The following is a 26,180-nucleotide window of genomic DNA, read 5'->3' on the forward strand; positions in this document are numbered from 1 at the left end:
TTTTACTGGTCTATTGGCTCAGAGACACACCTGTCCTTCTAAAAAATATATAGGGAAATTCTTTTGGTTCATATTTATTTATATCCTATGAAAATTAAATACAGGAAGCCCAATTCCCAGCCATTGTAATATAAAACTACATTGATTTATACTGGCTGAGGGTCTGGCCCATGATTTATATAAGAAAAACTTAACAAAACTTGACAACAGTCAAGCTGGTGTGCTGAGCCTATTATGCTGATCAATATTGCCTTCTTGTTTCCTTGTGTGCTCACCTTCCTCTGTTGGTAACCATCTGTCACCTCTTGTCTTATACTTAGATTATCAGCCTATCGGGGCAGGACTGTCTTTTGTTGTGTTTGTACACTGCCTAGCACAATGGGATCCTGTTCCATAACTAGAGCTCCTAGGTGATAACAGTTATCAAATAATGATGATAAAAATAATGAAAAACGCACTCAAATAATCTAGTCAATGTTAGACACAGACATTTAACATTCAAACAATTGTTTTGATGAAAGAGTTCAATGTCTGTTTTTTAAAAACAAATAAAAATACAATGCCTCCAAACACTTCACACATTGGAAAGACTTCAGACGCTGACTGAAACAAATCAAATGGGGTGAGGAGTGAGCAAGCTAAAGAATAACAGAGGGGCAAGCTTGGCAGTCTGTACAACTGGGGCATAGGGGGCAGTTTCTTAGGAGGTTCGTGACTGGATAGCTAACCCAGTGAAGATGATTGCCAAAAAGATCAACAGCCCATCTGACACCAAGTCCTCAAAGGAGAAAAAACTTACCCATTATATGGATCAGCTACAATTTTCTTAGGGGAGGTAATGGAAGGAGAAGTGATCTCTTCAGCTACTGTGCAGTTCTCTAAATTACAGACACACACCTAGAGAATCAAAATAAAGAGAAAGGTTCTTATGTAGCAGTAGCATGTTTACTGATGAGCAGCAACATGACCTGAGCATCCTACAGGAGAGAACAGAGACAGACAACAACCAAAGGCACTTCCAAGCACCTCTAAGCACCTACATTTCCAGTCATTCAATTACAAGGTTTGCTCACTATGCCAAGCCTTCTGTTTATGCTTATCATGAAGGAATTGTCAATTCATTATCCACTTACCTCACGGTCTTCAAGCTAGAGGAAAACGAAAGAGCAGATTTTGGGTCCAGCCAAGCTATGGTTTGAGCAGGATCTGACAGGGGAGGGGAGGTGGTGGTTTACAACTACCTTTGTGCTGATCCTGCCAGCAGCCTGGGACCAGTTTGGCCTCAAACCTTTTTTAACTTACATTAGCTGCAACAGACTCCTGCAACCATTTTTTTAACCTAAGGCTACAAGAGTGCAGACATCTGTGGCCACATAAGCACCCTGGGCAATAAGTGGAGAGTGGCGTGGAGTGGCACTGGCACAAGGAATCCCTGTTTATGGCAGCTTTCTCCCCCTTTGTCTCATATGCATGAGAGGAGCAAAGAAGCCAGACCAGGACTTCACTTCTAAAGTCATTAAAGTTTCAAGAGTGAAGAATTAAACACGGGGTTGGCATCTATTTTTTTCCTCTCAGGACAAAACAGCTGTGACCCTGCATCACCTTCATTAACACAAGAAAATACTGAGTACTTAAATATCTCTTATCACTTTCGAAGTGCATTCTAATCGTTAACGAACTAATTCTCACAACACCCCGGCAAGGTACAGTAAGAAAGCACTGTATAGATGAGGAACTGAGATCTAAAGATTAAATGACTTGCCACCGAAGGCATGAGCCACAGGTAAAGACAGTGTCAGAAATGACAAGACTTTCTTTCACAAGGATAAAAATTAGCTAAGAAGCTGGAATTCTAGGATGTCAGTTTACTTTTAATGTGACCTGAGACGCCTGTAGACCACAGTAGTGGCAGATATCACCATTTTGTCCTATTTCTTTGACAAAATTTTTTTATTACATTAAAAATAAAAACATTATAACAATCAAGTACGCTATACATCCCTACCATAATCCTTGAACTCTTTATTGCCATATGTAAAATAGGGCACACATTAGTTGTTCATAAGTATTAAGAAAATAATTAAGCTCCAGAGCCCAACCTTTTCATTCATGACAAAGTACATCCGCTGGTAAAGCCAGTCTACTGAGATTGATGTAATTTTCCCTGGGCCAGCATAAAAGAGTTTTAAGTCAGACACATCAGACATGCTGGCAGCTCCTTTCGCCCAGATAGAATTTCCCTCTGAGAAATAGACAATCTGCTGGTAAATATTCACAGAAATCCCTAGAAACAGCAAGACAACACACACACACTATGTTAATATGAGAAACACATTTTGATTTTTCGTTACTTTTAAAAAATAATGTCATAGAATGTGATGGGCAGCTCTCAGTCTGAAACCTTACATGACCTGAAAAAATACTAACATTTCTCTCCCCCATTTCTAGTATTTATTCCCATACTATACAATATTTCCCATAATCCTTGAAAGTGGCACGATTGTACACAATGGCTCTTAGAACTGATACTACAGTGGGCACTGCAGAAAACCAATGAACAGATTAGCTAAAAAGACAAATTAGTAAATAGACAGATCAATCGACACCAATTCACCCTACCTGGTGCCTAGAGATGCAATTTGCATCTCACCACACAAAGCACAATTACTCTGCTCCAAGGTGGCAGCTAATCCCCTGGCAGAGAACTACCAGTCTCTGCACCACCACCTTGTGATGGGAGATTACTGTAGCCTGAAGCAGCTTTCATTTCTGCTGGGTATAGCATCCCAAGGAGCTCTGTAAGCACCCTTGTTAGGATATGAGCCCAGATACCTGTCTAATGTCTCTTGCCCAGATAAAGCACCATTGCACACACAGGGTGTTTCAGCTGCGTGCAGCTATAGACAATGTGGCTGCACTCTAAACAGTTATGCTACCATGCATGGACAAACTCATGATTACTTAACTCTTGGCTAACCTGCAGTGACGACATAGCCATATGCTGCTGAGGCAGGAGGGGCTGAATCAGCACATTCTCCAGCTCTTCTGGCCACATCCTTTCCCCTGCAGCGCTGACCATTTCTGGGGGGTGCTGGCCCCCTCATGTATTCCACCAGGTCAAAGTTGGTTGCAGCCATTTTTCTCTCCCTCTATCTATACACACCCCTAAAGGACATTATTCTGCCAGAAACCAGAATAAACCAGGAGTGAAACTGGCCCAGTATGTCAACATCCCTGAGAGCATACTCCCCTCTACTGTCTTCCTTTCTGGTTATGGCCCAGTGAACATCAGAAACTTCAGAGATTTCATTTGCAAATGCACAACATCTTCAGCTGTTGAGCCATACCTAAACCTGCCCATTGTGAGATTTCTCTCTCTCCTGGTTCCTCCTTCTTCACTGAGCCCCTGAACTGCCCAACAAGCTTGCCACCCATAGCAAACCTCCTTCCACATTGCCCTAAATCTTACCCATCAGATTTTTTTTTTTTTGCTTCTCTTTCCACAATTTCATTCAACAGATTCCTGGTGCCCCTTGAACTCCTTCAATACCATATGATTGGTATCTAAAATACTTTCAAATGGCTGTGTAAAAGAGTTTGAGATCACCCACATAGCCACAAAGAGGAGACTGCAGCTGCATGGAGGAGTGAAGGTCTTGTAGTTATAAGGCATGAGATTGGGACTCAAGAGATCTTACTTCAGTTCAAGGCTCCACCAAAGATCTCTTGGGGACCTTGGGAAAACCATTTAATCTTCCAAAGATAACATTTTCAAAAGCACCCAAGTGAGTTTGGATTTAGTTCTACTGACTTGCAATGAGACTTATGCTCCTAAGTGCCCAAGTCACTTTTGATAGGCTCTTTTGATAACTCTGCACTGTCTCAGACAACCTTCTTACCTCACACTGGCGTTTGGGAGGCACTTGCATAATGCAGTAGTGGGAGCTGTATCAGTATGGTGGAGAGAGAAAGAGAAAGAACTAACCTATAATACTGTGGTGTATGACATCATTCTGAAGGCATTGTGCGACTTCCAAGAAAGATTCCATGGCTCTCTTTCTTAGAGATTGGTTTCTGGCTAGAAAGAGCCATTTCACTTTTTCCTTAACTGACAATTAAAAAGACAATTTTAAAATTAAGCTAGAAAACAAATGAAAAGCAGAGGGCAATTTTCCTAACTTGCACATTGTTAATCCGCAATCCACCATTTGCAGGTGGACACACATCCACAGACACAAGGCTGTCCACCATTACATCCTGCAAAAACATAATTCCTGAGTGCTGTAATGATATGCAAAACTATTAAGGCTAGACAACTTTTGCAAAATATATACTTTCCTGTTACGCAGCTTATCATCACTAAAACGAACTCTGTGCTGTTGTAGCTGTGTGGGTCCCAGAATATGAAAGACACTAGGTAGTGAGGTAATATCTTTTATTGGATCAACCTCTGTTGGTGGAAGGAACAAGCTTTTGAGCTTCACAAAGATTTTCCTCGAGTCTGGAAAAATTGCCTGCTAACCCTTAACTGCCCTCTTCATTTTAAGTGGTCTTGTACAGCATGTGTGGACCCCTTATACTTAACAATCTATCTCAGCTTGTATTCAGTGTGTAGATTCTGGTCACCTTCTCCAGACCTGAGAAAGAACTACGGAAAGCTCAAAAGCTTGTCCTTTCCACCAACATAAGCTGGTCCAATAAAAGATATTACCTCCTCCACTTTGCCTCTTTTAAAACTAAACTTGTTAAATAAATGAAAAAAGTGCATTTAATATATTTCTCCCTGGGAATAAATTAAGATTTGTAAACTATCTTAAGAGGCTCACATAAACAGCTGGATATAATGTATTGTTTTTTGTATAATGAAATGCCATTAGTGGAAAAAAAGAACAAAGGAAGAGAAATAGCAAAAAAAAGGATATGATCTGATGTTGTTTTGCATGAGATCATTCTGGAATTTTTTACTTGAAAGTCTAATGTGAAATTTGTTTGTGACACTTTGCCAGAAATGGTTAAGCATCCTGCTGGATAAATTCAACTCTTAAAGACATATTGGCAGATAATGTTTGTGTTTTTGTGTATTTACATATATAATGATAGTGGTTAACAGTGTAATCAAACAGTCCCTGTTTATGCTGTATTCTGTTAATTCAGAAATCAAAAGGACATCTTAACATTTAAATTAACTGTAAACATAGGATATCGCTGTACAGTATTCATCTCTTTTTTAAATGTATAGCAAATCACCTGAGAATGATGGAAAACTGGCAATTGCCTCATGTTAATCCATGTAAATAATTACCGGTGATGCTTAGGAAATGGATCCACTTCAAAGTCCCTATGAGTGCCTATTGTTCACTTAAGTATTGTCACAAGAAGCCTGAAACTGTATATAAGACCCTTGGGGCCTGATACTGTCACCTCAATCTGCTTGAGGCTTCATGCAGGGGAAGCTCAAACCATAGGGCTGAGATCCCAATTCTAACTGGACCACTCTGAATATAAATATTAGACTATAACCTATGAACTAATGCTTTGCAACTACATAGCTCACTATCTCTGCTATGAATCTGAACCTCAAGAATTGTACTCATATCTGTATACGTACTGATCTTTTAACCAATACTCTCTCTCTTTTTTAATAAATGTTAGTTTAGTTAATAAGAATTAGCTGTAAACATGTATTTGGGTAAGATCTGCAATATTCATTAACCTGGGAGGTAATGTGTCCGATCCTTTGGGATTGGTAAAACTTTTTTATATGATGAATAAGATTTTCAGTAACCGTCATCATATTTGACTTGGGTGTCCAGGTGGAGGCCTGAGGCTGGGTTACTTTAATGAAACTCTGTTTTTGGCTTCTGGGTAACCAGTGAGGTATTATAGAAGCTGTTTTGTGCTGCTTTGGTAAATCTAAGTATTGGAATAGCCACCAGATTTGGGGATTGTCTGCCCCATTTTTTGCAGTTCACCCTAATTGAGTGACCTCAGTTGGCTCCCCTGTGGTCTCGGTCACAGTGTTAGTATTAACACGTAAAAAGCGACAAAGAATCCTGTGGCACCTTATAGACTAACAGACGAATTGGAGCATAAGCTTTCGTGGCTTATGCTCCAATTCGTCTGTTAGTCTATAAGGTGCCACAGGATTCTTTGTTGCTCTTCACTGATCCAGACTAACGCGGCTACCCCTCGAACATTAACATGAGTTCTGCAAATGCTGTCACTGATACCACATGTTCCAGAAAATGAAAGCATCTTCTGTCAAACAATCATTCACACCCATTTGATACTGGTTCACCTTTTTTGTCACTTGAACCAGCCTGAGTTATTGTGCCCAACAACCAACCTGTTGTTGTTACTATGTTTATTACAGTAGTGCCTAGAGACCAACCAAGAACAGAGCTCCCTTGTATAGGTGCTGTACAAAGTCAGAGTAGAAGATAGCCACTTCCTCAAAGAGCGTAAAGTCTAACTATCATTCTATTCTGCTGTATACCCCATAACTGAGGTGAACCAGAATTAATTACCAGGAAACTATAAGAAATATGTTGCATGTGTACCTGTGGGTTCTGGAGTAGTGATATTAGCTTCTGCAGGTGGCCCGTCACCAACCTCATTTACTGCTACGATGGTAAACCTATAGTAAATCAAAGAGAGATTTTATGGACCATTATAAATGCCTGAAAAAATGCCTTCTGAAGTAGAATAATTGAGTCTCACGTGCTTATCATGTTTCTCCTTCAATGAAAAAGCTGTTTAAATAAAGTCACTCAGGGACAAATTCTAATAAAAATATAATCACATGAGGAGTTGAACTCACTAGCTTTGCAAGATAAGGTAACACAACCTAATAAATTACATAGCTACATGCTGCCCTCAGAGTTATGTAGGCAACTCAGTTTCATCTCAAGGGAAGATCTATAGTCACCTTTGAGAACAGAATGTGGCCATTTGGAGTTTAGTTAAACTGAAGGGAAATTTACAAATGCTAAATTAGTTAGAAGAGGGCTCCCCTATAATTCTCTGAACACAACAGAAATGTGCACCACAAAGGGAAAAAATAAAAATATAAAGGTTACTGAATTCAAAATTCTACATTCTGGCACTGCATCAGATTTTCACCCCACTCCCCAAAGTGATTTGCTTTTGCCTAAATTCTGATCTCAATGATACATGAGAAAATCTAAAACAACTCCATCAATTTAAATTTTCACAACAGCACAACTGAGAGGAGAATTTTGCCCACTGATTCTGCAAAAGCAGTGTTAACGTGCACTCTGTTCTGCCAGTCAGAACCACCCTCACCCCATATACACACACAGATCTCTGGACTGTAGGAACTATACTGCCTGCTTTACGACACTAAGGGCACACACTGTCCAGCTGATCACCTTTTTTTTTGTACCTGTAAGTGGTGTTAGGAAAGGTGGAGTAGAACTGGAAACTTTGACCTCTGGATGCTGTGCGCAGTTCCTGCTTTTCACTGGTTAACAGTAAATTATATCCAACAATCAATCCACTGGGGAAAAGTGGTGGAGACCAACTAATTTCCACGGTGTCGGGCCCCGAACTTTGAATATCTTTAATGATAGGAGCTGTAACAGGAACTGCAAAAGACAGAAATCACTGGCTGTAGACTTGGTTTTTCAGATGTGATTTTTGGCAGATGTCTGGGAGAAGATGAGGAGGAGATGAGAAATCTTCTCTGTTCAATTGGAAAAACATATGAATAGGTTTATCAATCCCACATTCCTCTTGGCAGTACCATGCACTCCTGGGTCACAGTGTTTATCATAAGCCAAAGGAGGAAAATTTTGCATGAGCCTTTATTGTTTTGTCACCACATCACCTGAAGCCATGGGTCAAAATCCATCATTCTGAGGTAGGCAAATTAGAACCACATAATTTTATGTGTGGGGGCTTCAGAGGGGACCTTAAAAACTAAGGAGCTATCTGCTGTGAGCAGTTACTATAGATCTTGTGATACATGTTCTTACAAAAAGTATGTCCTTAGCCAAAATTCCCCTCCCACTCCATTGTACAAAGTGCTGTGCACCCATTTGGTTGTCATCCTATCTCCAGAATGTAGCCTACACCTGAGGCTAATTTTCTATAGTGCTGCCTTTAGTTCTGGAAGCATTTACCCAGTTCCTTCAGCATGAGAAGCGCTATATAAATCCAAATTCATTATTACTCAATGTCTAAACTTTTAGAAACTTAGCCACTTAAACATCTAAATCTTTTGAGGTTCAGCCACGTCTAATTTAAATATAACCTAATGATATACATAATAGGTTCACAACCAGCGCAATACAAGTGAATGCAACAAAAAGGAACTTGAACAAAGATTCTTTTTATGCCTCAAATGAAGAGTTTGCACTAACTCTTTAGTTATAGTTGCTTAAGGATCTACCCTTATCCAAAGTCCAGAGAATACAATGGAAAGACTTACATTGATTTCAATGAGCTTTGAAGCCTAAAGCCTAAAACAAGTACTATTTCTCCTTTCCCATACTGAACACCAATATCAGTTACTGCAAAGGGGAGCACAGATCGGCGTTCAAGTCACGCTCCCCGTTAGTACCCAGGCCAAGCCAGGGAAGCTAATAATCCAACCAGCAGACCAAATCCTGGTCATGTGCCATCTGAAACACATTGTGCATATGCTAGGAAGAAGACTTCTGCAAATACAGGGAACTTTAAATCTCCAGTGACTTCCAGTGTTACCACAGGATGAGATTTTACATGCAATTAGATGTGAGTTGAAAAAGTAACAAGGTGTATCTTCACTACATCTTATTCATATATATAAGCATATTTCCTATCAATGTGAAGCAGGTTCTACATCACTAACTGAAGGAGAGCTCATATTCTGAAGCTGGTTCTATCTGAATGCTCCAGTTAGTGCATCATTTCTTATCTCCATTTTATGACAAACTGATAAAGTAGCCATTAAGTCAAATGGTTACTTAAAGCCAAATTGCAGGTAAATATTGTGAAATTTGCTTAAACTAATATTGCTTCTTTCCATAGCAAGAATGTTACTAAGTTGATAGTTTCCTCCTGCCCTGGTGTGCTGAACCTCACCTAAAAGTCACTGTGGATTTGTTTGGTGGTGGGTACAATATATTTTGTACCGATTTTTTTCTTGTTATATATTCCTTGGATATACATGATAATATTCAGAGGTAAAAGAGACTTGGCATTTTCCCTATGTGTCCCTACAAGGGCAAGAAGATGTGTTAAAAATGCTATCACTGTCAATGCGAAAGCCCAAAAAAATCCTTTGGAGATTAACTGAAAAATTACATTTGAGAACAAAGACACATGACTTTCACTCTGCAATGGTCACATGCCACAGAAGCTCACCATGCAAACAGGTGGAAATATAATTGTGTAAGAGATATGATAGTTCTGAATGCACAATGCACTCACCCCATGAGGCAGTTGTTAACATCTAGACCAAAAATGGTGAAACACACTAGCAGCATGTGACTTTCTACACTGGCATACAAAAGAATCAAGAGCACTTCTTAAAGGTTAGAAAATATATATACAATATCTACTCCCTCTTCTGCCCACAGCCCTTTCATTTAAAAAGGAATGTTGTAAGTATACGTGATTAAAGCTACATGTGTGATGGAGAGATTTGCATTTTTTCAGATAGGTTTAACCCATTCCTACTCATGCAGCTTTTCCTCTTTTTCCTTCAACTTTATTGTTGTAATTTTAAAACTCTCTACACACCTGAAAATAAATGTTTAAAATGGAAACCATTCAGAGGGTCATTAGTGACACTTTGAGTCAAACAAACAGATTATGAGTCATCTTTGTCTCACTACTGCAGAGAAATGTAAGATTATTGTGCTTTTTCCATTCCGTTGCTGCAGTTAAACATATTTTAACTTGAACAAACTTTAGAAATGCAAACTAGCCCATCAAGGCCAAAAGTTTCAGCCATCAGTTTTGTTTCTACAAAAATAATCATTAAAGCATTTGCACTCATAAAGCTGCATGAACACAGATCAGGTAACTGAGCACCCAATGACCCAATCTGCCTTCATAATTTTGAAGAAGCAAACACTTCCATATGCCTTTTTGTAGGAATCATAACTGAAAATTCAGCCCAAACTTTTTCAGATTAAGCTAAAGAGTCTTTAGTAATATTACCTAGCAGTCTGCAATTTTGCAACATATAATGAACACATGCTTCTGAAAGGGATAGATAAGACAGAAAACATCATAATTCCACTATATCAATCCATGGTACGCTCACCCCTTGAATATTGCATGCAGGTCTGGTCACTCTGTCTCAAAAAAGATATATTAATATTGGTGCAGAGGTTCAGAGAAGGGCAAAGAAAATGATTAGGGATATGGAATAGCATCCATATGAGGAAAGATTAAAAAGACTGAGACTCTTTATCTTAAACCAGAGATGATTAAGGGGTCTGCAAAATTATGAATGGAGTGGAGAAAGTGAATAGGGAAATGTAATTTATCCCTTCACATAATATAAGAACTGGGGGTCACCCATGAATCATAGAAATATAGGACTTGAAGGGACCCGAATAGGTCATGTAGTATAGTCCCCTGCACGGAGGTAGAACTAAATATAATCTAGACAATCCCAGACAAGTATTTGCATAACTTCTTCTTAAAAACTCCTATGATGGAGATTCCACAACCTCCCTAAGTAATTTGTTCCAGTGCTTAAACACCCTATAGTTAGGAAGTTTTTCCTAATGTCTACCCTAAATCTCTCTTGCTGCAATTTAAAGCCCCTTACTTCTTGTCCTGTCCTCAGTGGATAAGGAGAACAATTTATTGCTCTCTTCTTTATAACAATATTTTACATACTTGAAGACTGTTACCATGTCCACTCTCAGTCTTTTCTTCTCCAAACTAAAGAAACCCAATTCTTTCAATTTTTCCTCATAGATCATGTTTTCTAGACCATTAATCATTTTTGTTGCTCTCCTTTGAGCTTTCTCCAATTTGTCCACATCTTTCCTGAAATGTGGTGCCCAGAACTGGACAAAGTACTCCAGTTGAGGCTTAACAGTTCTGAGTCAACTGGAAGAATTAATTTACATGTCTTGCTTACAACACTTTTGTTACTATATCCCAGAACGATGTTTGCTTTTTTTTTTTGCGCAAGAGTATTATATTGGTGACTCATATTTTGTTTGTGATCCACTACGACCCCAAGATCCTTTTCTGCAGTACTCCTTCCTAGGAAGTCTTTTCCTATTTTGTATTTGTGCAATTGATTATCCCTTCCTAAGTGAAATACTTTGCATTTGCCCTTCTTGAATTTCATTCTTTTTATTTCAGACCATTTCTCCAGTTTGTCCAGATCATTTTTAATTCCAATACTGTCCTCCAAAGTGCCTGCAACCCCTCCCAGCATGGTATCATCGACAAATTTTATAAGTGTACTCTCTGTGACATTATCCAAATAATTTATGCAGATATTGAATAGAAATGGACCCAGGACAGATCAGAGGTACTGGAACATTTTGTATAGTGGGGGTACTGGGATCCATTGAACCAAACTGTAAACCCTGCATATGATGGAAATCACTTCAAGCCAGAGGGTGCAGCAGCACCACCAGCATCCTTATTTCAAGAACCTATGGGACAGAGCTCTGTGGGACCCTGCTTGATATGCCCTTCCAGCTTGACTGCGAACCTTTGACAACTATTTTCTGAGTATAGTTTTCCAACCAGTTGTTTACCACCTCACAGTTGGTTCGTCTAGGCTGTATTTCCCTAGTTTGCTTATGAGAAGGTCATGTGAGACAGTATCAAAAGCCTCTCTAAAAATCAAGATTTATCACATCCACTGATTCCCCCTATCCACAAGACTTGTTACCCTATCAAAGAAGGATATCAGGTTGTTTGGTATGATTTGTTCTTGACATATACCTGTTGACTGTTATTTATCACCTTATTATCTTCTAGGTACTTACAAATTGATTGGTTATTTGCTCCATTTTCTTTCTGGGTACCCAAGTTAAGATGACTGCTCTATAAATCCCTGGGTTGTCCTTATTCCTCTTTTTATATATAGGTACTATATTTGCCCTTTTCCAGACCTCTGGGATCTCTTCCATCCTCCATGGGTTCTCACCCGGTTCCTTAAGTGTTTTAGGATGTATTTTGTTGGCCCTGCCAACTTAAAGACATCTAATTTGTCTAAGTAAGTCTTAACTTGTTCTTCCTCTATTTTAGCCTCAGATCCCACACTATTTACATTGATGTTTATCGTCCAATCACTGCTAACCTTTCTAGTGAAAACTGAAACAAAAAAGGCATTTAACATGTCAGCCATTTCTCCGGTTTCTTCTGCTATTGAAATTAATAGGCAGCAGATTTAAAACAAACAAAAGGAAGTACTTCTTCACACAACTCATCCACATGGGATGTTATGAAGGCCAAAAGTATGACTTAAATAAGACATAGATAAGTTCATGAAGGATATCAACAGCCAATAGCCAAGATGGTCAGGGACACAGCCCCATACTCTGAGTGTCCCTAAACCTCCCACTGCCAGAAGCTGGGAGTGGATGACAGGAGATTGATCAGTCAAAATTACCTTGTTCTGTTCATTCCCCCTGAAGCATCTGGCACTGGCCATTGTCAGAAACTGGATACAGAATGGCTGTTCTTATGAAAGTCAATGATAAGTAGTTTTCTGCTTTAGAATCATGACATTTAAAGAAACTAAAGCATTTTAGCACTGCCCTTGAAGCTGTGACCAACAGTGTAATTACCTCCAAATGCATGAGTCCGGTAACTGGGACTAGATGGAGAATAGAGCTGCATCTGAGATGTGATGATCCAAACTACTCGAAACACATATTCTGTGAAGGCTTGAAGGTTACTCACTGTATACGAATGCTCAGATACTACCTAGAACAATACACATACATATAATCATTATCATTGTTCCTCTATCTGGAGTTACCATGTAGGATCTCAGCCAAGCCTGATACGACAACATAAAACAATATGTACATATTAGGATGTCACAGACCTAATTCCAAGAATCCCTTATAAAGCAGAACAAGTTCTAGATCAGGGGTAGGCAACCTATGGCACGCGTGCCGAAGGCAGCACGCGAGCTCATTTTCAGTGGCACTCACACTGCCCAGGGTCTGGCCACTGGACCAGGGGACTCTGTATTTTAATTTAATTTTAAATGAAGCTTCTTAAACAATTTAAAAACCTTATTTACTTTACATTCAACAATAGTTTAGTTATATATTATAGACATAGAAAGAGACCTTCCAAAAACATTAAAATGTATTACTGGCACGCGAAACCTTACATTAGAGTGAATAAATGAAGACTGGGCACAGCACTTCTGAAAGGTTGCCAACCCCTGTTCTAGATAATTCATTTCCCTTAAACATTATGTACTGATTCCTCCTTGACCAGTTTCTTCAAAACCCACTGCCAAATCTCATCAAATATTGGATGGATGGATGGAAAACAATATTAGGAAGATACGACATAGGCCTGGAAGAGATCTTCTGGGTCAGATCAAATTCCCTGCTACCACAAGCAACCCAACATATAATCCTGCTCCTAAATTTATCAAGCTCCATCTTAAAACTAGTTAGGTTGTTTGCCCCCACTATGCCTATTGCTCCAGAACCTCACTTCTCTGATAGTTAGAAACCTTCTAATTTCCAGCCTGAATTAATTAATTAATGTAAAGAATATTCTAATTTTAAGCAAATAAATAGCTAAAACAGTAAAATATTAAATATATTAACATCAGTAAATTTTAAATTGTTGTCACTCACCCAAAGGCTTCTGGGTACCTAACAAATAACTTAAACTTAACATAATAGTCATTTTACCCAAATAAATCCAAGAAAAAAAACAAAAAACATCCCCAACAATCCACCACCAACATAACAAAAATACACAAAGAATCCCCAAATGCTTTACAATCTGAACAAATTATACACAAGAATCATGTCATTCGCCACTCAAATTTAGCCACTTCTGGTGTGAAATGTGGCAACTCTTTTATAGAGCACAAGAATAATAGAGGATAGGTGAGGAGAGGAAGTGAAGAACATCTTTCCAATTGAATCAAGACTGGATTGTAAATTAGACTAGGTTGTTTTATTAAAAGATGAATTTACTTTGTCCTCCCTTACCTCAGCATACCTCCAGTCTCCAGGGAGCTGATTGTACTTCCACTGAATAATATATGTCACTCCAGAGATATTAGCCAACTTCCATCTCAATGTCACATTGTGGCTTCCAATGGTAGATGCAAATGGTGCTGTAGGTGTGTTCAAATAATCTGAGTGTGGAAACCAATAAAACACAAACAAGGCTTAAATCATTAATCCTCTCCCTGAGGTATTCTGTGGCAGCTTCTGGGCAGTAGGAGAATGCAGCAGCATTCTCTGAAGGACTGATGTTACACTGGAATATACTTTGGTGGTGATACCCCTAGTACACTGGAGAAAAGTAAAGTGCATTTTGCCCCAGGAACCTGGCACAGTCAGCAGTTGTGAAGGTGATAAAAAATGGAAAACATGCATATCAGGAAAAAAGTTACAGAATGAACCATAGTAATGTTATAAGACAATTGATACTTTAACATTAACTGGCCAAACTCATCACTGGTGTAAGTGGCTGCAGCTATACTGAAATGAATGGACATATACCCATCTGTGTTAGTGGTGAATCTGGCCTATTATGTTGAATTATATCCCTTAAATGGAAGCTTTGGGAGATCTATCCATTTCTTTATTGTCCTCAAGTCCTTCTCCACTCAGTGACTGGTAAAACATTGAAGGGAAACTCCTTCCATCAAAACACTTAAAGTATGTGCTTAAGGTTAAGCTCATGTGCAGTCACGTACCTGCTTCAATGGGACTACTCGGGTGCTCAAAGTTAAACACATGCTTTAAAATACTGGTCCCCAAACCAGCAAAGCACTAAAGCATGTGTTTAATTTAAAGAGCATGCATAGTCCCAGTGACGTGTTCTACTGAACTACACAAGTTAAACATATGTTTAGTGCTTTGCTGGATTGGGGACCAATATTTAAACGATCATGTGGAAGGTCATGATTGGATAACCTGCCAAATGATGAACTTGCTGATAACAGACACTACAGAAACTAGACATGGAATAAAGAATGGGACATCTTCCATTTAAAATGTTGGTTCCATTTTATTTAGAATTTTGCAACCATGATGAAATTACTATCTGTGACAAAATTGGAAATACTCTCTTAATTTTTTGGGCTTGGTTTGGTTTAAGTGAAGTCTCTAGTCCATAAACAAAATCAAGGCTGCTTTTGTCAATGCACATTTGTGATATGCCAGAGTTATACTGTAACTTAGAACCATTGCAATATGGCTTCCTCCCTATGTCCTATCACAGCTGAGAAAATATGAGATTGTGAAGAACTTTCAAATTAGTTGAAACAATAGTTAAGAATAAAATTGTCAGACACATAGACAAATATAAACTGTTGAGCAATAGTCAACATGGATTCTGTAAAGGGAAATCGTGTCTTACTAATCTATTAGAGTTCTTGGAAGGGGTCAACAAACATGTGGACAAGGGGGATCCAGTGGACATAGTGTACTTAGATTTCCAGAAAGCCTTTGACAAGGTCCCTCACCAAAGGCTCTTACATAAATTAAGCTGTCATGGGATAAAAGGGAAGGTCCTTTCATGGACTGAGAACCGGTTAAAAGACAGGGAACAAAAAGTAGGAATTAATGGTAAATTCTCAGAATGGAGAGGGGTAACTAGTGGTGTTCCCCAATGGTCAGTCCTAAGACCAATCCTATTCAATTTATTCATAAATGATCTGGAGAAAGGGGTAAATAGTGAGGTGGCAAAGTTTTCAGATGATACTAAACTACTCAAGATAGTTAAGACCAAAGCAGATTGTGAAGAACTTCAAAAAGATCTCACAAAACTAAGTGATTGGGCAACAAAATGGCAAATGAAATTTAATGTGGATAAATGTAAAGTAATGCACACTGGAAAAAATAACCCCAACTATACATACAATATGATGGGAGCTAATTTAGCTACAAGGACTCAGGAAAAAGATCTTGGCGTCATCGTGGATAGTTCTCTGAAGATGTCCACGCAGTGCACAGAGGCGGTCAAAAAAGCAAACAGGATGTTAGGAATCATTAAAAAGGGGATAGAGAATAAGACAGATAATATCTTATTGCCCTTATATAAATCCATGGTACACCCACATCTCGAATACTGGTACAGATGTGGTCTCCTCACCTCAAAAAAGATATTCTAGCACTAGAAAAGGTTCAGAAAAGGGCAACTAAAATGATTAGGGGTTTGGAAAGGGTCCCATATGAGGAAAGATTAAAGAGGCTAGGCCTCTTCAGCTTGGAAAAGAGGAGACTAAGGGGGGATATGATAGAGGTATATAAAATCATGAGTGATGTAGAAAAAGTGGATAAGGAAAAGTTATTTACTTATTCCCATAATACAAGAACTAGGGGTCACCAAATGAAATTAATAGGTAGCAGGTTTAAAACAAACAAAAGGAAATTCTTCTTCATGCAGCGCACAGTCAACTTGTGGAACTCTTTACCTGAGGAGGTTGTGAAGGCTGGGACTATAATAATGTTTAAAAGGGAACTGGATAAATTCATGGTGGCTAAGTCCATAAATGGCTATTAGCCAGGAAGGGTAAAGAATGGTGTCCCTAGCCTCTGTTCATCAGAGTATGGAGATGGATGGCAAGAGAGAGATCACTTGATCATTGCCTGTTAGCATCACTCCCTCTGGGGCACCTGGCATTGACCACTGTCGGTAGACAGTTACTGGGTAGATGGACCTTTGGTCTGACCCGGTACGGCCGTTCTTATGGGGCATTCACGCTTTTAGCCCTCCGATTTACCTTTCTATAGCTAACAGCAAAACTTTTCAGAAGAACGCAACCAGTTGTGGAACTTGCTCTCTGCCTTCTTGTCAGATACAGGGTTTGATCATATTAGAGCAAAAAGTAACATGTACCTGTTCAGTCATGCCTTTTAATATATTTCCATTCAGGCAAAGATTGGGTTTGCTGTGCAACTTTATATAAATCTCCCCCCCCCCGGTATCACCAATATTTATATAACACTATATATATTTATATAAAAAGTTGTATTGAGGCATTAGCATGCTGCCCGTTGCTTTGGGAAATTGGTGCCTCACATTCAGTTTCAAAACATATATATACACACTAAATATTGGTGATACCAGGGGAGGAAGATTTATATAAAGTATGTGTGTGTATATATATATATGCACTTGTTTTGAAACTGAAGGCACCAAGTTCCCAAAGCAACAGGCAGCATGCTAATGCCTCAATACATTTTTTTATTATGATACGGAGCCCAGCAAAGCATTTATTATAAAGCTTTGCTGACTGGAAATCCCTACATTTTTCCAGCCAGGTAGGGTAGATCCATAGATGCTGGAACTAAGGGAGCTGAGGCTGCTCTGCATCCCCAGCTTGAAGTGGTTTCCAACATATACAGGGTTTTCAGTTTGGTTCAGTGGCTCTCAGCCCCCAGACTATGCAAATTGTTCCAGCACCCCTGGTAGATCACTCAGGGTAGAGGTCATTAAGCATTGGCCTGACTGCTTCCATGGAAATCAAAAGGAGTTTTTACCATTGACTTCAATAGAAGCAGAGCTGGAACATAACTGAGTGCATTTGAAAATCCCACCATAAATTTCTGCATTTATATCCAAAAATTCCCAGGTTCCTGGAAGAAAAGGCCTACTTTTTGTAACACAACAGCCATCTCTTTACTTTTAAGCTACAATCAGAATCAGAAAAGGAACAAGACATTCCTGGCCCTGTTCAAAGACAATCAGATAACAAAAGCAAAAGGATACACCTAGAAATTAGTTCAGCAAACCCTGAGTTATGGCACAGCACTATGTCAGTGCTTACCTTGTACTTCAGCACCATAAGCCTCCTCTGCACAGCTGCAGCCAAACTTACAGGAAACTCTCTGTATAAAACATAGAGCTTGCCAGTTAGTTTTGTTTCAATGGTATGTCTTGTTAGAAGCATCCAGACACATTTCTAGTAAACAGGAATACCACAAAAGTAGTTATATTCATTCTAAAAACATTGCCACCTTAGGCTCATTCCAAAAATCTATTGGCATCAATGGCAGTCTTTCCATGGACTTCAGTGGGCATTGGATCAGGCTCTATATTCCCTATATTGCCCATTTGCTGCAACACACAAATCTGGGAACAATCCCTGCTCACTTTACACGTTTAAGACTTCAGTGAGAATACCTGAGGAAGGGAAGCAGAATATGGCCCATTTAACTTACTATTGATGAGAAGCCCTGAGCATTGAGTCCAATCCTTCTTGCTCCACCTATTTCCCACAAATGCTCCCTGCTCTTGGCCAATAAGCTGTATTGGACGTTTTTTTAAAAACACATCTACCATCTAACTTCTTGTTGTTATGTTTTATCTGTGTTATAGTTGTGTCTATAGGTCTTAACCACCCCGGAGCCCTAGTGCAGCCCACACTGAATAAATACATAGTAAGAAGAGAGTCCCTGCCCCAAAGAGCTTACCATCTAAATAGAGAAAATAGAAAAAGGAAGCCACACTAGCTCTATTTTACAGCTCCACTGAACTGAGATGCAGAGGGTAACATTTTCTAAAGCACCCAAATGACTGACAATCCTAAGCCTACTTTTAAAAGTGACTTAAGCACATAGGACCCTGAGTCTCACTGAAAGTCAATAACTAAATAAGCAGTGACTCAAGCTTGCTTTTCTGGCTGCTAGTCAGGAATGAGAGGGGGGCTCAGACTGGAAGGACAGGATTTATATACACTCCCCCAGCTGTGCGGCGGCCAATGGCTTACCTGAGCCCCACCAGACTGCTCATCAATTCAGATGATGCCTTCTCCCCTCCCGATTCCCAAAGGAGGGGAACCCTTAAAGGAGATACTATCCTTTTTTTTATGCCAGTCCCAACAAAGCTCTCCAACCATGAGAATACATTTTCTCTGCTGTATTTTAGTTAGGCTCATTTACATTGCAAGATTGTCTGGTTTACAAAAGCTGAAGAAGATAAAACACCCCAGCTTTATAATCTCTGTTCATACAACAAACAACTATCAAGTAATAATTAAATTTTAGGTTATTAAGGTGACATCTTCTATTAGGTGGCATTTTTTGTCTTGGTAACTTTAAATGATTCTACTGTACACAATTCCTGCAGCTCACTGAAACTGATAAGAGAAAATTGCCATAGCACTCATCACGACAGTATCTGAGCAACTCACATACATCAGTGAATAATGTCCCTGTGAGGAAAAGAGCTATTACCCATTTTACAGAAGGAACACTGAGGCCCACAATGATTAACATGTTACCCAACATCACACAGCAAGTCTGTGGCATAGCCAAGAACAGAATTCAGCCCCAGTCCAGTCTTTAGCCACCGGACCATCTTTTCTCCTTCACAGGCTTAAGAATAAAGAAAATCTATGCCCCCGTTTGAGAACCTCATCCATACACATCTACATTCAAGCTTCACTTCTAGGCCAATGTACACTATGTATCTTATGTTTTTAATGAGAACACTGTGATGTAATGCCACAGGGTTTGCACAACGCAATCAGATACCTGGATTTAAAATTTTGGGTATCAAAGTTGTGTTTCATTCTGCTGTGTGAACTGAAGTTATCATCTTAGGGTGTTTATACTGGTCTTATTGGCATTTAACTTACCTCACATGCTCTGATGTAGGTCTGATTCTGTAGAGAAGCAAACAAAAAGAGACAGGCTTAGCAGGAATATAGTCTTTCAATAGTCCAGTATTCCAAATAAGGTAGTATTAACTCATCAGACATTTCTTGCACACACAGAGTACATAGCAAACACTTTTCAGTGACAAATGGCTGAAAAGAAGAAAATCCAAATTCAAAACTGGAAGGCCAGCATTTGAATTATGTCAAGTCTGACTGAGCTCCAGATTTCTCAAGAAAAGGAACCCAGTTCCTCTCAAACTTTTCCCTGGCAACTGCCCCAGAACCTGTGCTAGTTCTTGTCCAGATATTATTGGTTAACAGCAAGAAACATGGTGATAACATGTATTCTAAAGATAGGGGTCTAACAGGGCCTGGTGCAGAAAGGTGTTGAACACTGACAACTTAACTGACTGAAAACCCAGAAGAGGAGTTTAATTTTCATTGAATGTTAGTGTTCTCTGTTCCCACCACACTGTGGCAGACATAATGCAGGTTTGTATTGTGAAGGTACCTCCATGCCAAGAACTAGTGATTCCCAGGTTAATGTACTCTATTTCGAACACTTCTAAACTAATAATATGATGTTACATATTCCAATAAGAAACATATCAATTTACTGGAAAACAAACTACAGCTATTACATTTTTTTAGTATAAAAAGACTGGTTAGTATAAAAAGACTGGTAGAATACTTTCGGATAATTTATCAGACAAAATCAAAGCATAGGAAGTGGAACTTTGACTAATACAGTACTTACACATTGCAGTGGGCAACTTTTTTGTACTGTTGCATTCCAAAATTGACATCCCTGTGTGCACTGCAAGAAAGACAGTGAATAGTTAGTACTTTAAAAGAGTTGCAGTCAAACAAGGAGGAAGGATGGTCTAGTGATTAGGATGCTAATCTGGGAAACCTAGGGTCAACTTCTTGCTCTGCCACAGACTTCTGATATTATCTTGGGCAAACATGTAAACTTTCTATGCCTCAGTTCCCCATGTGTAAAATGGGGTAATAGCACTTACCTTCCTCATAGAGATAAATACATTAAAGATTTTGAGATGCTTATGTACTATGATAATGGGGCCTAGATAGACAGATAAAACTCCTGAAAGTTTCCTCTGAAAATTAATATAATGAATAAAACATAGAAGTTTGTGTGAGTGATCCACACAACCACTTCTAGACAGGACCTTGACACAGCCATCCTGACTGAGGATACTGTAATGGCTGGTGTGCGACTCCATCATTTTGGTCTAGACTGCAGCTTTACACTTTGCCCTGAGAGAGGGATGGTGCAAGCTGCAAAGCTCCAGGAACAAAGCAAAGAATGAATCTTGTCCAAGGGAGCTCCAGTTCCTCTCTTGCTCCAGGAAGGAAGTAAATTAATTAATTCACTCCCATCAGAAAGTTCTTTCCTTCATCTGGCCAGTGTGGAGCAAGCCATCCTTTCAAGTCTATTCCTGACTCACTGGTGGAGAGAAGGAACAAATTTGCAATAAACAGGCCAAAATATGAAAAACAGACCTTCCAAAAATCATAAAATTGGCTTAACATCATGATATTTTAAAAAATAATAATAAATGGATTTTTTTATTCATCTTCTGGTTTTGAAATTGTGTTAATTACATTTCAAACTTTTTTCTGCTTCCAGGAGGTCTACAAACTTCCTTTAAAAAAAAAAAAGTTGAAATTCTCTCATAATCACCTGACTCCAAAAGCTGGGGCTTTACGAAAAACACCAAATATCACAAAGCATAAGAAAATCATGATAATTGGCAACTCTCGATCTCAGCAAAGACATATAGGTGAGTAAGGGGGCAGCGCTGCATGGCCAAGTAAACATTGTGACAATCTAGCTTTTTGCGCTCACATGACCCCCGCCACCTCCCACACACACCCGACGCCATTTGCAGAGAGACTGTAATTCACTAAAGATTGTAGATAACATTGATGATTGAATCCTCCATGCATCCAGCAAATAAGTGGGAACGAGCCTTCAAGGGGCCTGTAGCTATCAGGATGAACTGTGTTAGAGATCCAAGATTTCTATGGGAACCTCTCCTGAAGGCTGCTGCTCCTTCCAAAAATCATCCCATCAAAAGTTTGTGTTAACCTGTAGAGATGTCCAGTATAAATCCAAACATTTATAGCTCTATAGAAGTCTAACACAACATCTTAAAAATAGCATTTTCAGTTTCCTCCCTGTCAAATTTATGAGAAAATAAGATGGGTGTGTTATTTTAAGTTTACTAGACTACCCAGAATGCAATAGTAAAAATTGTGTGCCTCTCATGGGTAGGGTGACCATAGGGCCTATTTTGTCTGGAACAGTTCCCTTTTAAGTTCTGTGCTGGCTGTCTTGATTTCTTTGACAAAAACGGGCATTTGTCCCGTTTGCTCTTGCGAATTGATCAATTGGCAAGAGCAAATGAACAAATGTTCAGTTTCCAAAAAAAGTCGGGTGTGACCCAAAGTGGGGCACAGAGGAACATTGGGGTAGGGGGTGGCAAAGTGAGGTGCCAGGCAGCAGGGCGCAGAGCAGACCTGCACAACATGAGGTCCGCGGGGGGTGAGTAGGCAAATGGCGGGGTGGGGCAAGCCAACGGCTGGCTGGCTGGCTGTTGAAGAGGCCAGTGACAGGCTGGGGAGTGAGGGTGAGCCAGCAGCAGGGGGCGGGGGCAGCGGCTGCAGGTAAGAGGCCAGTGGTGGGCAGGCAGGTGAGCTGGTGGCGGAGGAAGCAAGCAAGCCGGCAGCGGGGGGGCAGGGCTGAGGAGGCAAGCGGGGGGGAAGTGGAGGCAGGGGTGGTGAGCCAGTGGGGGGGGGGGTGGCTGAGGAACCGAGAGGGCGGGCAGTGGCGGGGAGCAGGTGAGCTGGCAGTGGAGGGGGGGGTGAGGAGGCGAGTGAGCGGGCAGTGGCGGGGAGCAGGTGAGCCAGTGGCAGGGGAGGAGGGGGCTGTGGAGGCAAGTGGGCGGCGAGGGGTATGGGGGGATGACAAGCCAAGTGGGAAGGCAGTGGCAGGGGGGCAGGTGAGCTGGCAGCGGGGGAGGGGGGATAAGGAGGCGAGCGGGCAGCAGGGGGGTGAGTAGGCGAGCCAAGGGGGTAGGGGAATGATGAGCAGGGCAGGCAGTGGCAGGGGCGCTTTATACTTGGGGGGGGGGTGACGAGGCAAGCGGCAAGTCGGTGGCTGACCTGTTCTACTGATCTTATCTCTCAAAAAAATTGGTTCTTTTTGCTGCTTTTTTCTGGGCTGGGGGTTGCCCCAATGCTGCAAAGAGGGTGTTCCCAAAGGAAGGCACTTGCTTTTAACCCCCGAGACCGTCAGTATGTCTGCTCTTCTCTAATCAGCCCACTTGACAAGTTTGATTGTCCTTGGTCTGGCCCTCATCCCCTCTCCAAGGGTTGCAGCTGTCTGGAGGTGCCTGCCTTCCACGCCTTCCTCATTCACACCTCATTCATTCAACAGGGCAATTGATTATAAAATGGGGGAAAGATCTTATTCTACTTCTAGCAAATAAACATTTTTCTTTTACCTTAATTATACTACCTTAGGGACCTGTTATAACATATTACCAAGATTCAATACCACTGTTTCGGCAGGGCAGCGCTGGGGAAGGAGGGTTTGTTTTCGCTTAGTGGGTGGCGTGGGGTGGGGGGTGTTTCCACGGGGCCAGGTGGTGCTAGGGGGTTGTGTTTTGGTGGGGGCTGGTGGGTTTCGGCCCTCAGCTGTTTTCTTTGGAGTAATATGGCCCTCGCCATTTTATGAGTTGTGCAGGCCTGTCTCAGAGGGTCAGCCCCAGTCCCAGGCCCAGTGTTCGGAAGCATGGGGCTTGGGCACTCAACCCCAGTCCCAGCCACAGACAGCATGGAGTGGGTCAGCTCCAGCCATCGTCAGCACAGGGCTCAGGCACTCAGCCCCAGGTCTGGGCAGGCTGGAGCTTGGGAGGAGTCAGCTGGAGCCCCATGTGGCAGCGGCTCTGTCTAGCAATGCTGGCGTGGGTGGAGCAAGCCCAGGGCCATACTGTTTGTACTTTAGGAAATATGGTCACCCTACTCATGTGAGCATTGAGTCTGATGGGGACCCAAATTATCACAAATATTTCTCCATTCTGAATTTTGTAGACTCTGAACTGAAATAGGAGCCTGAACAGAGACCTATGCTCCACTATGGCAAATTCACTTAAAAAAAAAAAAGAAACACGTCTTTTTAAGAATAGGGGCCAAATTCAGGCCTGTAGTATTTAGATGTAACTCCTCTGCAATCAATGGAGTTGCACCTACTTATGTCAAGCCTTAATATGATCCACCATGCTGGCAAGCTATAACCAGATAATATGACCATTGTACCCTAGTTATCTATACAATAATAACATAAGTAACAATGCAAACCATTACTCACAGCTGCACTGATGTCACTAACATTGCAAGCATTAATGCCAAGCTCTCCTTCCTGTAAATGAATATATATATATATTTATAAGTGAGTTTAGATATCCAGTCCTTCCTCTACTAAAAAAAATAGCAAAATAGAAGCATTTTCCTTCCTTCCTTCAATTTTTTTCTACCTCACATGAAACTTTTAAAATTATTGCTGAAATGACAATCGCTTCTTACTTGCTTGAGACTAATCGAAGAGTATCATTAGGATATGGAAGTTGGTGGAGTCAGCAGGAGTCAATTAAGTTATCTCAAGGAGGAATTTGGCCCTTTGTCTCCTGATTCATAGGTTCTGAGGCCAGAAGGGAATACTGTGATCATCCAGTCTGACTTCCTGTAGGCCACTGAGCTTCCCCAAAATAATTCCTTTTGAACTACTGCATCTCTTTTAAAAGAACATCCAATCTTGATTTTAAAAGTTGCTAGTGATGGAGAATCCACTATGACACTCTGTAAATTGTTCCACTGGTTAATTACCTTCACTGTTAAAATTTTATGCCTTATTTCCAGTCTGAATTTGTCTAGCTTCAGCTTCCAGCTATTCGGTCTTGCTATACCATTGTCTGCTAAATTGAAGATCCCATTATTAAATTCCTATTCCCTATGTAGGTATTTATAGACTGTGATTAATCTTCTCTTTGCTAAATTACATAGACTGAGCTCCTATAAGGCATGTTTTCCAATCCTTTAAATCGTTTTTGTGACTCTTCTCTGAGCCATCTCCAATTTATTCTGATTTGCTGAGACAATAATAAATGCTTCATAAACAAACCTGGAACGCAAATGGCACAAGTCCAACTGGGTCTGACCTCCAAAATGCATGTTACAGATTTTGTTTCTTTAAATTAAGTGCTTTTCCTCTGGCCTCCTTCCAAAATGGCTATTCCAAACCACAAGACAACTGATTCTCTTCTGGTACCAAAATTGCCTCAGAACTATGATTCCTATTCCCAGAGCACCTGGTTTGAACTGTGCAAGACCAGGTACCTCTTCAGAAGTGCAAATGATTCTGGGATGCATTTAACCAGCTTTGAGTAGCTGAATGTGGGGTCATAGGACTTGATCCCACAAACGCTTATGGCGTGTGCTGAACTCTAAGCATGGGACTATTCTCATAGAGAGAAGTTGAACATGCACAAGCATTTGCAGGATAAGAGGCATATAGTGTGACAATGGTTAAGGACCCCTGTCTGATGCAAAACAGTCCCACAGCAGGTGTGATCACACAGGTACCCTTTGGATGGGGCAATGGAAGCTTTGAACTGTACTGACCTTGAGACCAGTTTTTTCTCATTTCAGTCCCCATCACAATATTTTTAAGTGGCACATGGAATATGGATGCCACATGCTTGGCTTTTAAAAGGAACAGTGCTATGAAGCATGACAGAGCATTTCTCATTCAGAATTTATTTTAAAATTAATCAAAGAATCCTTGTTAGCAATATTATTATAACCTAAGCTCATAGCAGGAAAGATGAGTAACCCTTTCACTGCTGCCAGGGCTCTTTTATGCATCAAAAATAGGTTTTAAAGGCTGGCCATTTTAATAAGATTATGTACCTGGTACATCCATCCTATAGATTTCATGTTCATAATCAGCATATTTTTCAGAACTGACAGAGCTAATCAACCAGAAAACATACAAAGTCATTTCTACAGAGCACAAGTACATGGTCTTCTAGACAAGATCAGTTGACATACTAAGCCAAATAAAAATGAAATTTGAAGCATAATTATCGATCAGGTTTCAGTTAGAGTTTGGGCTTATCACCTTTATGCATCAACAGAAGGAAAACAAATAAATTCCACTTCACTACCCAAAGGAACACTACGAAAACATAAGATTAAAGATATAACAACCCACTCTTCTACTTAAAGGGACACCAGCAACTTGAAAGCTAGACAATTTTATATACCACATTTGCACTTAAATCCCCTG

At 40.3% G+C, this 26,180-nt stretch overlaps 1 protein-coding gene across 1 annotated transcript in view; it reads right to left on the bottom strand.

Annotated features, from left to right (window-relative positions):
• ROS1 (ROS proto-oncogene 1, receptor tyrosine kinase) overlaps nucleotides 1-25,828 on the bottom strand; it is a 95,157-nt gene extending 69,329 nt beyond the window's left edge. The window contains 12 exon segments of the mRNA XM_030558333.1: nucleotides 800-897; nucleotides 2,100-2,284; nucleotides 3,986-4,108; nucleotides 6,561-6,637; nucleotides 7,406-7,607; nucleotides 12,780-12,918; nucleotides 14,181-14,329; nucleotides 17,975-18,035; nucleotides 19,787-19,813; nucleotides 20,565-20,624; nucleotides 24,204-24,254; nucleotides 25,802-25,828. Coding sequence (XP_030414193.1) covers nucleotides 800-897; nucleotides 2,100-2,284; nucleotides 3,986-4,108; nucleotides 6,561-6,637; nucleotides 7,406-7,607; nucleotides 12,780-12,918; nucleotides 14,181-14,329; nucleotides 17,975-18,035; nucleotides 19,787-19,813; nucleotides 20,565-20,624; nucleotides 24,204-24,254; nucleotides 25,802-25,828 — 1,199 coding nt within the window.
• Between the last annotated feature and the right edge of the window lie 352 nt (nucleotides 25,829-26,180).

This window comes from Gopherus evgoodei, chromosome 3 (genome assembly GCF_007399415.2).
Source record: "Gopherus evgoodei ecotype Sinaloan lineage chromosome 3, rGopEvg1_v1.p, whole genome shotgun sequence".
NCBI classification, from domain to species: domain Eukaryota; kingdom Metazoa; phylum Chordata; order Testudines; family Testudinidae; genus Gopherus; species Gopherus evgoodei.